The sequence below is a fragment of the Rutilus rutilus genome (genome assembly GCF_951802725.1).
Source record: "Rutilus rutilus genome assembly, chromosome: 9".
Taxonomy (NCBI): domain Eukaryota; kingdom Metazoa; phylum Chordata; class Actinopteri; order Cypriniformes; family Leuciscidae; genus Rutilus; species Rutilus rutilus.
In genome coordinates this window covers 4,116,702-4,129,268 of record NC_140223.1, presented here as the reverse complement: position 1 = coordinate 4,129,268, position 12,567 = coordinate 4,116,702, and the positions used below count along the sequence as shown (strand labels likewise).

General features: G+C 38.1%; 1 protein-coding gene across 5 annotated transcripts in view; it reads right to left on the bottom strand.

Moving 5' to 3' along the window:
* fgf12b (fibroblast growth factor 12b) overlaps positions 1-12,567 on the bottom strand; it is a 73,312-nt gene that overhangs the window by 4,319 nt on the left and 56,426 nt on the right. For all 5 annotated transcript variants that reach the window (XM_084419873.1, XM_084419872.1, XM_084419870.1 and 2 more), the window contains exon 3: positions 6,815-6,918. In XM_084419873.1, the coding sequence (XP_084275999.1) occupies positions 6,815-6,918 (104 nt within the window). The remainder of the gene's footprint in view (positions 1-6,814; positions 6,919-12,567) is intronic.

Genomic DNA, 12,567 nt, shown 5'->3' with positions numbered 1-12,567 from the left:
TCTTTGCACTCTCAGCATCTTACCACTTTCGCAGATTAAACGTCACCACTAAATAACCGGTAGAAAACCTCACTTACACACACACACACACACACACACACACACACACACACACACACACACACACACACACACACACACACACACACACACACACACACACACACACACACACACACGCACACACACACAAAACCCTCCCCACCCTGATCTACAACAGCCAGACCATAAAACTGCTGAACACACTCTGTAAAATGTAACACACACACACAAATTACAACAACACCAATCTATGGGCTGACATTTGTGTATTTACAAATAAATGGAGTTTGCAGTTCACAAATATACAAACAATTTCAAAATATGAAACTATCAAGGTTAATTAAAAACAAATGAAATTCAGAAAAATTAAATATTGTGAAACAAACTGCGATTGGCTCAAGTTTTCAAATACATGTTTATGATTGCTCAGAGTAATGTATGAAAGGTTTAATCTGCATATGAATCAAATCTACATTCAACAAATGAACGTTCATTACATTTATTTGTATATATTAAACAAATATCACCCCATTTCAAACTACACAAAGAAGAACTTGTGTATGTTGAACACAATGTTCTTGTAACAGCACTGTTGAATTCTTCATTAAACTCAAGGTCACTTATTATCACAGCTGCATTATCATCACCTCACTGTACATTCAATTATTCCTTACACACACACACACACACACACACACACACACAGTCACACTTTGGCAGAAGTTCATCATTTTCACACTGAATCTGAGTTCATTAACACTTTCTCACCCCAAAGATAGACCAGCTTCCAGAACAGCTGATCTCGACACACAGACATGTGTAAAGTTACATCACAGCCTTCATTAAACATGCATTTCAATGAGTTCAGTCTCACGCCGTATGAAAGATCAGGCTGCCGTCTGCTACGGCTCAACGATATCTTCCAATTCAAAGTTCTTCAATAAAGAGCTGATTTAATCAAACCTTGAATTGAACATTTATTTCGAATAGTGCTGTGCAACGATTAATCGCATCCAAAATAAAATGTTGTGTTTACAGTACATAATATATGTGTGTGTACGGTCTATAATTATTTTGTATATATAAATACACACACATGCATGTATATATTTAAGAAAAATGTGTTATTTATATAAAATATTCATTTATATTCATTACAGACCCTTTCCAAAAAATTAGAATATCATGGAAAAGTTTATTTATTTCCATAATTCCATTCAAAATGTTAAACTTCCATAGATTATAGATTCAGGGCCCACAACTTAAACGATTTCAAGTATTTAGTTGTTTATTTGTACATAATTTGGGCTTCCAGCTCATAAAACAGCTTCAAAAAATGTGAATATTACATGAAATCACACAGTAATTACACAGTGATACCATGGTCACTGAACCAGGTTTTGGTTATTTTGGCAGTGTGGGCAGGTGCAAATCCTGCTGGGAAATGAAGGAAGCATGAAGTGCTCTGAACATGTCCTGGTAGACGGCTGTGTTGAGTGGAAAGCACAGTGGACCAACACCAGCCGATGACCAACACAGACTGTGGAAACTTCACACTGGACTTCAAGCATCTTGGATTGTGTGCCTCTCCATTCTTCCTCCAGACTCTGGGACCTTGGTTTCCAAATGAGATGCAAAATTTGCTCTCATCAGAAAAGAGGACTTTGGTCCACTGTGCTTTATTAAATCCAGACTCAACGCAGCCGTCTACCAGGACATTTCCAGAGCACTTCATGCTGACTTCATTTTCCAGCAGGATTTGCACCTGCCCACACTGCCAAAAGAACCAAAACCTGGTTCAATGACCATGGTATCACTGTGTAATTACTGTGTGATTTCATGTAATATTCACATTTTTTGGAGCTGTTTTATGAGCTGGAAGCCCAAATTATGTACAAATAAACAACTAAATAGGGATGCAACGATACCATTTTTTCAGAACCGATCCGATCCGATCCCAAAAATTCTGAGTATCGGCCGATACCGATCCGTACCGATACCAGCGCAGTTTTTTTTTAATCAAGTAGAATTTCTATAACTCTGTGTTGAACTGATAATAAGAACTGAAAAAAGAAAAACAACAACAAAAAAGATATGATCATAATCTGACATAAATGCTATTATAAACTAGATTAATGGATAATTCAGCAGTAAAATTTAGTCTAGAAAAATTACGAGTGCACAATAATTGTATAAAATTTGAACATGTTGTGAAAAAAAATGTTTAGTGCGGAACAAATTAGAGACAATAAGTGTAACAGTAAATCTGGTAAAACTTTACACATTGCTCTTTGTATTGTTGTAAAATACATTCATGAAAAACAACAACAAAAATCAAAAATATAAATTATTTTATAGCCTACAATAAAATTGAGACATTTTTTAAATGTACAGCACAGCTGTTTAATGAGGTAGCAACATAATAGATAGGACAGAACAAGAACGGCTATTGATATTGTTTCATTGCGTCACTGTATTATGATATGAAAGGCTCCAATACAGTGCGACACAAAGCGCTTATGCGCATCCCGAGCGCAGAATGATGCGCTTGAAGCAACATGAGTCACAGCGCGTCGAGTCCGCATTGAAAAGTTTATAGCACAAAGAAAATACATATTGATGCGTAGTGTATTGTACAGTATCTATCTATGCAATAGTCTATTCAGCATTTTCTTTTAACAGTTTTAAATTTCAGTTAGGCTACTGTGCGCGTGAAGAACAAATAGTGCTCTGACTTTACTCCAGTGTTGTGATCTAACAGACACCCGGTAGAAAGTAACATGATTAAGGTACAGCAATAAAGTCCAGCAAGATAGAGTTGTTTTATGCGAAACCATAGACCTTTATCTACAGATCAAGTATAATAATAGTAACACTGAATCATCTTGGAGAGAGTTTCATTGTGTTAACTGTTGTAACCGATCGCGACGCGCTGTTTGAATGAAGAATGACTGACAGCGCAGCTGAGGGAAACGTTTACGTGATCTTGAATTTAACGACTTAAATATTAATTTATATCTCACATTATACTATATAATGGCTTCAGAACACTTATAATATTGTGCACGAAAACTTATGGTGCTTTATAATGTTTGTGTGCCTTTTGTGGGGCTTAACAATAACACTGAATAGTATACGCACAATATCGGATTTGGATCGGCCTTGTCTGACCGATACCCGATCCGCCAAAAATGGCAGTATCGGAGCCGATACCGATACTGAGTATCAGATCGGTGCATCCCTACAACTAAATACTTGAAATCGTTTAAGTTGTGGGCCCTGAATCTATAATCTATGGAAGTTTAACATTTTGAATGGAATTATGGAAATAAATAAACTTTTCCATGATATTCAAATTTTTTGGAAAGGGTCTGTATATATATATGCATGTATATTTAAGAAAAATGTCTTATTTATATATAAAATATTTATTTATTTATTTATATATGTACACACACACACACACACACACATATATATATATATATATAAAAAAATGATGTATAAGTATATATACAGAACCTTAACATTTTTGCATGATGAGAGTGAATTTGTGTTTTGTGTCAATTTGCATTTGCGATTCAAAAATTATTACAATTGATTATGAACGAACTTGAAATCACACTTGGGTATAATTATGCTTTTTCCCATATTTTGTGCTGACGTTGAAAAAAAATATTCTGTGTTGGCAAGACTCTAATTTCTGAAAGCATCATGAAATTACCTGAATTATTTATTAAACAAACTAAAAATGTGCAGAACCGCCATTTGAATCCGTGTGTGTCGAAGTGGATCTGGATGCGGCTAAAAGTGTTTCGCAATGGAGATTTTAAATGCCCAGTGTTCAGAGCAAACCGAGAGCAGAGACGAACATGTGTGTGTGTGTGCGTGTAAAACACTGTTTCATATTTCTTTCTTTGTGAATCAGTGTAGTTCAGGGGCTACACTTATCCTTCAAACTTTAATAGCACAAGTCTGTGAATTATGAATGTAGACAGGAGCAGAGACTCTCTCTCTCTCTCTCTCTCTCTCCATCACATGACTGTCGCTTCCAGAACGTTCTCGCTGTTAAACTACATCAGAGAAAGCTAGTGCTAAAATCTTTCTTTAACCTGCACTGAACACATCCACAAACGTAAAAGTCTCGCTACAAAAACAAACTTTCCAAAGATGAAGACGCAACCAAGCTAAAACCTTCATCGTCAATGTATTTAGTACAGAGTGAAACACATTTATAATTCCTCTATCCTTTCATCTTTTATATGCCCCCACTAAGCTCGACGCAATGCATTCTGGGATTGCCCTCTCTGTGAAGGATACAGTACATGCCATCTTATCTTCAAGAGTGATACTTGATACTACAGAACTAAAATCTCCTAAAAAAATTATATTTTCAAACTACAAACAGACATTTGTTTTGAAGAATGTGTTCATTCTGAGAACACAAAATGGAGACTTATATTGTATTATGTTGCAAATATTGTTTGAATGCTGTATCCAATAAAATATATGAAAAATAAATAAATTTTCTATTTAAAGTCTATTTTATTGTATTATTTATGCATCTTTTATCCAAAGCAACTCACATTGCATTAAAAGTACACATTTTTATTAGGGATGCACAGATATCAATTTTTTGGCCGATACGATAACCGATATATTGACATATAAATATAGCTAAATCCAAATTTTTATATAATTTCTGAGAGCCTGATTACAAAAACAAAAGTCTCACCATTAAAATCCACGTCCCAAACACACAATTATAATGATGTTCTAATTATAATGTTATATAGACTAAATGACAGATGATTTTGCACTTTTTTGAAGTGATTCCAATCATATTTCAAGCAATTGAAACCCATCATGTTGAACAGTGGCATCTGAAGAGTCTCAGCTGAAGGAAATAATACATCTATAGCCGTGTTTCCATTACCGTGCAAATTGAAACTGCGAATTGAAAATACGCCCAATGGAAACAAAATTTCGCAAAAACTCCCATTTATCGCAAAAAAGTTTTCACGCTCGCATGAGGAGGTTTATCAGGCAATTCGAAAAAGAAATATTTCGCAAAACTGCAATGGAAACAGTTTTAGCGCATTTACAGTCACCTGACGTAGACGACGCGGTGTGTTTGGACAGAAGACGAGACAGAGTTCTTTATTAAACTCATAAAAGACAGAAGAATTACAGGAATACTGGATTCTAAACCTCAAATAAATGCCACAATCAAGACCTCGAAGCAGAGATGAGGGAGAAACACCCAGAAACTCCTCATATGAGCCGCTCACAAGTATAATAAGGGTCGTTCCTCACCATTAATGCTTGGATAACACACATACATCTCCTTCCATTAATAATAACGGCCAGTGCAGTGGCTGGGATTAGTACATAAACCTACCAACATCCGTCACCATGAGTTTTTGAAATGATTTTACTGATCGCGAGAGGAAAAAATGAAGTTTTAGTCGTATAACATCGGTCAATGGAAACGCCGTCATTTCGCAATAGCTTTTTGTCGGCATTTAGAGAAAAAAAAAAAATCGCAAAAGTTTTGTGCAAATCTGTAATGGAAACGCGCCTATTTATCGGCTTTCATATATCCGCCAAATGTTCTTATCGGGCCGATATCGGTAACATTAAAAATGAACATATATGTGCCGATACCGATATGGTGGCCGATATATCGTGCATCCCTTCTTTCATCAGTTCTTGCTTTCACTATTTATTTATTTTTTTAAACTGAGCATTCCAGTAACATTTTGTGCAAATTGGTCGACCTCGTCTGCGAAAGCTGTTGTGACTGACTCTGACCACCAGTGCAGATGTCTTAAATATAGTACAATAGCATATTACTTCCGTTTATATTTACACGTGTAAACAAGACGTTATTTGTTGTGATGCGAACGGCATCTCTGACCTGCAGTAAATCCAGTAATCCTCACACACAACATTAACACACAGAATATTACACACTGCATCCCGTAAGGACACACAACGAAACACACAACACCACAACCGTAACACAATAACAGTCTGTTCTGCTTTCCAAAACACACACACACACACACACACACACACACACACACACACACACGCACACACACGCACACACGCACACACACACACACACACACACACACACACACACACACTCACTTACAAACACACAAGATACACACACACTCACTTAAAAACACAGAAGATACACACACACACACACACACACACACACACACACACACACTCACTCACAAACACACAACAAGATAAACACACACACTCACTTAAAAACACAGAAGATACACACACACACACACACTTGCTTACAAACACACAAGATACACACACACACACACACACACACACTCACAAACACGCAACAAGATACACACACACACTCATTTACAAACACACAACAAGACACACACACACACACACTCACAAACACACAAGATACACACACACACACTTAAAAACACACAAGATACACACACACAGACACTCGCTTACAAACACACAAGATACACACACACACACACACTCACAAACACGCAACAAGATACACGCACACACACTACACCAATATTGCATAATAGTACATACCCCGACAAACGCTACAGAGAAAAGAAACAAAACAGATTGTATAATCACATGAAAAATGTGAATTTCAGATAAAACAACACATGATAGACGCACGCACACACACACACACACACACACACACACACACACACACACAGACAGACAGATGTGAGGAGTGTTTTCTTACCGAGGAGTAAAGGAAACCCTCTCCGTTCATGGCTACGTAGAGTCCAGCCTTCACACCCTGAATCGCCACGACCCGCAAACCCACCGGGATCAGGTTAAACAGAGCTGAAACACACACACACACACACACACACACACACACACACACCTTAACTCTTTCACAGATCAGGAGAATCACTGGAGGTCCTGGAGATGTTATTAACTTTGATTCAAATTTTCTTCAAAAAAAAAAAAGCCATGAAACAAATTGCAATCATTTAAAATTCAAAACAATTCAGACAGACAGACAGACAGACAGACAGATAGATAGATAGATAGAATGAAAGAATGACAGACAGAGAGATAGACAGACAGACTGATATATAGACAGATAGATAGAACAATAGAACCGAGAGTGATAGAATGAAAAATGAAAGATAGCTAGATATATGATAGATATATGGATAGATAGAACAATAAACTAAAAGAACGATGGATAGATGGCTGGATAGATAGATAGATAGATAGATAGATAGATACATAGGGAGATATTAAAGGAGGGATGAAGGATAGGAGAGAGAGAACTCAATCTACTAAGTATCCGAGGAAGGTTTCAGACGCTCGTATCACTGATGCTGATTCAGTTCAAGTCCGTAAAAATCGACAGGAGGGAAAAAACCCAGAGGAGAGAAAACAGGATCAGCGGAGGAGTGCAGGATAACAGAGGGATGGAGGAGGAGGAGAGATCAGAGGGATGAGTGCGCTTGTGTGAGAGAGGAATCTGAGAGAGAATTCATGTTTACTGCAATATTCATATGTGTGCGAGTAAGGAATTAATACAAGAAATGAAGACTTTTATCCATCAAGAACGCATCAAATTGATCAAAAGTGACATTTATAATGTTATAATTTCAAATAAATGCTGTTTTTTTTACTTTCTGTTCATCAAAGAATCCTGAAAAATGAAATGTATCAGTTTCCACAACTGTTTTCAACATTAATAATAATCATAAATGTTTCTTGAGCATCAAATCATCATATTATACTGATTTGTGAAGGATCATGTGACACTGAAGACTGGAGTAATGATGCTGAACATTCAGCTTTGATCACAGGAATAAATTACACTTCACTATATATTCACATAGAAAACTGCTATTTTAAACTGTAATAATATTTCACTGTTTTTACTGTATTTTTGATACTGTATTTCGCATAAGAATATTTTTTCAGAAACCTTTAGAAATCTAAATGAATCCACACTTTTGACCGGTAGTGTGTGTGTGTGTGTGTGTGTGTGTGTGTGTGTGTGTGTGTGTGTTGCATGCATCTTTCTGAGCAAGTTATTTAAAGTTAGTTAGACCTGAACAATAACACATTTGGTTTATTGACGCATGCATTTGTGCTGAAGTTCGTTGTCGTAAACACAATATATTGCACTATTTTTATTCTCGCATTGTCTATTCTAGTTTTTTATTGCTATTACGGTATTTACTGACGAAGCTGCTTAGACACACTCCCTAGTTTCTAATGTTTTTATTGGTTTATGTTTTTATCTGGTGTCAAATTAGTTCCGTTCCTTCATGTAAAAGTGTGTATGAAATGACAATAAAAGAACCCTTGAACACATCTGGTTTACTGACACATGCATATTTTGAAGGAAACCCGTGGACTGTGGAGGCTGTTTGAGTTTAGTGAACTCATCGTCATGATCAAGAAACCAGTCTGAGATGAACCAGATTGAGGCGCTAGGCGAGACGCAAGTGTGTATTGCTAGTTTCAGCCCGACGCAGTTATCATTTTCACGTCCTGCGTGAATTGTTTAAATAGCAAATGCATTTGCGCCCATGGGCTGCTGGTCTGAGAACGAGTGTGTGTTCAGGCGCATTAATGGCGCATTGCTATTCTGAGGAACTGAAATAGACTTTTTTTATTTAAAGAGCACGTTAGTAATATGCGCCTATAGGCGGGTCCACAACACACGTACACTTTGAGCCGTAGATGGTCTGCTTGCACTTTAACCTCGCGCACGAGCAGATCCGTTTCCTCGCTAGAGAAGCGTTCAGTTTCATGCAAATTCCGCCATGTTAATAGTGAATCCGCCATGTCGCGAGCGCAACTGGCTTTTAAAGGGAATGGGAGATGAGACTCTGATTGGTTTATTGCACGTTACGCCCAACACACACAAATTACTCATTAAGGCGAGACACGGCAGGCAAAAACATCGGGGTTTTTTACTGGTCAATTTTGAGATTTTTGGATATTTGTCTTCATTAACATGTCTTCTTTCAGACTTGTGGTGAAAAAAAGTCACATTTATGTCTTTATTTTACTACACTTTGTCTGTTCGCGTCTGTAGATTTCTCATAAATTCAACAAAAGTTGTCGTTCTTAATCAACATGCTGCTCCGCGATCTCTGCCGGCTCCCTGTCATCACATGCACCGTTAGAAAGCTCTCTCTCTCCTGTAAAATGCTGTCGGATCCAAATATGGTCATTTCCTTTTTATCAGCAACCAATCGTGAAAGTAAAAGGGCTGTCAATCTCATTGGCTGATGATAAATCTTTAAAGCCCGTTTTCTCAAAATGACTTTTCTCTCATTCTCCAAGTCTGAAATCTCCACTTCAGTAGCACCTATATACACCAAACTTTCCAGTCTTGTACCTATAGTTATATTATGAAGACATTTACAGAGGGATTTGTAAATATATTATTCCTAGCCTGATTTATATAACATTTTATTCCAAAAAACATGGCGAAAATATTTTTTTTAAGGCTATTGACAGTATATTCTGATTTACAAAGTGGATATCCATAAATCCCTCTGTCATTTTTTTCCCATCTAATATGTGAACACAAAGAAAAAATCATTTTTAACCTGGATTTATCCAATGCTCAGATTTCGTTTTTTTTATATATATATGCAAATTAGTGCATATTTAATTAGATATTGCCTAATTTGCATATTTAAACATTAAATTACAGAAAACTTGTAATAAATGTTTTTCTCATCTTAATGTAGGTAATCAACTGGGAAAGTTTCATGGTGATATCTGCTAGTTACAATTTTTTACCCTATTCACCTGTAGTGTCTCGCCTTAAGAGAACAAGCAAAAGTGGATTCGGACGCCCTTCCGCCGTGCGCTTTAGAAGAAATGCATATTTTGAAGGAAACCTGAGTGCTAAAGTTAGTTGTCGTAACACAAGAACACACAACAGGACTGAGCTTGAAACACTCATGTTCCTCTCTCTCCTGTAGTTTGCTCATCAGTTGTTCTTCATTTTGCTGGAAGCCGCCCAGATTCTGACTGTATTGTGTTTCATCTGTCCGGCTGATCGATATTCTCACTTTAGATGAAATCGTGTTTGCCCACAGTTGCCTGATAAATGCGATCATGTTGTATTAGGATTCCCCATGGCTTAAAAAAAAATCAGATAACATCTAAAGTATTTACTTTCTTTACGCACACGGGGCTCGTTATGAATGATGCGGTAAATTCAAAGTAGAAATGTTCATGTTCATAATCTTAAATGTAAACTTGTGCCGCTTTTTTAAGCTGACATTGCCTGTTTCTCTGGGAAATACATCACATTATTGCAGTCAAACGGGTTCATGTTGACTTTAACACCGAATCTCTGGCTGAACACAGTAATGTGTGTCTCACGTGAGTCAGACAAAGGCTCTGTGTCTAAGCCTGTTGGACTCGCTAATGTGAGTTATGCAGATAAGGAGGAAGGCCGTGTAATTCAAAAGCATTTCATAGGAGATTCAAAACATGAGTGGGCACCTTCAAAACACAGGAGATGTAACGCTCGAAAATCCCGAGCTTTAGAAGTGAAACATCCCTCTCTAGCTCCCTGGGGAGATGAGCTCAGAAGTGTGTGTGTGTGTGTGTCAGCAATGCACATGTAGATCTGAGAAATACACGCAAACTGTGAGATCAGGCGAGATCACACACACATCCACGTGACGAGGATTCAAGTCATATTTCATCCCAAAACCAAAAGATAGAGATGATTCATTTTGGTGAAAACATGAACAATAAAACGTAACAATTACATAAAAAATATCAAATAAAAATTATATATATACACACACACACACCAGCCACTTCATTAGGTACACCTTGCTAGTACCCTTTTGCCTTCAGAACTGCCTTAGTTCTTCATGGCAGAGATTCAACAAGATGCTGGAAACATTCCTCGGAGATTCTGGTCCATATTGTCATGATTTCATCACACAGTTGCTGTAGATTTATCAGCTGCACATCAATGATGTGAATCTCCCGTTAACCGTTTGAGTTTAGTGAACTCATCGTCATGATCAAGAAACCAGTTTGAGATGAACCAGATTGAGGCGCTAGGCGCGACGCAAGTGTGTTTTGCTAGTTTCAGCCCGACGCAGTTATCATTTTCACGTCCTGCGCCACGTTGTTTAAATAGCAAATGCATTTGCGCCCATTTGTGCAATGGTCTGAGAACGAGTGTGTGTTCAGGCGCATTAATGGCGCATTGCTATTTTGAGGAACTGAAATAGACTTTTTTTATTTAAAGAGCACGTTAGTAATATGCGCCTATAGGCGGGTCCACAACACGCGTACACTTTGACCCGTAGATGGTCTGCTTGCGCTTTAACCTCGCGCACGAGCAGATCCGTTTCCTCGCTAGAGAAGCGTTCAGTTTCTCCGCTTGCAAATTCTGCCGTGTTAATAGCGAATCCGCCATGGCGCGAGCGCAACTGGCTTTTAAAGTCAATGGGAGACGAGACTCTGATTGGTTTATTGCACGTTACGCCCAAAACACACCCATTACTCATTAAGAGAACTAGCAAAAGTGGATTCGGACACGCCCTTGTGTCGTACGCTTTAGACCATGTGCTTAGATCGTTAAAATAAGGGCCGGAGTGTTATCCTGCTGGAAGTATCCATCAGAAGATGGTCTACTGTGGTTATAAAGGGAAGGACATGGTCAGCATCAATACTCAGGTAGACTGAGGCGTTTAAACAACGGTACTAAGAGGCTCAAAGTGTGCCAAGGGAAAGATCATCACAACATTAAACCCCCAGCAGCCTGAACCACTGATACAAGGCAGGATGATCCATGCTTTCATGTTGTTTACGCCAAATTCTGACCATCTGAGTGTCGCAGCAGAAATCCAGACGCAATGTTTCTCCAATCGTCTGTTGTCCAGTTTTGTTGAGCCCGTGTGAACTGAGGCCTCACTTTTCTGGTTTTCAAGGTTTGACGTGTTCAGAGATGCTCTTCTGCAGACCTCAGGTGTGTATCAAGTGCTTATTTGAGTTACTGTTGCCTTTCTATCAGCTGGAACAGTCTGGTCATTCTCCTCTGACATCAACAAGCCATTTTCACACACAGAACTGGATATTTTCTGTTTTTCGGTCCATTCTCTGTAAACCCTAGAGATGATTGTGTGTGAAAATCCCAGCAGATCAGCAGTTTCAGAAAGAACTCAGAGTCCAGCAACAACCATGTCACATTCAAAGTCACTTAAATCACCTTTCTTCCCCATTCTGATGCCCAGCTTCAGAAGATCGTCTTCTCATTCACTATTCCCTACATTAGTCCACTAATATAGTCCACTTGAGGGAGTGAATGAAAACCAGTGAGTGAATTCAGACACTGAGTGCGTCGGATAACACAGTTTGTGTTTCGGACGGCAGTGCAAATGTCTGTCCCTGCAAACAGTGCCCTATTTAAGGGGATAAGGGACATCGATTCGGACACAGCCAATCGGCAACCTCCCCGTCTCTCGC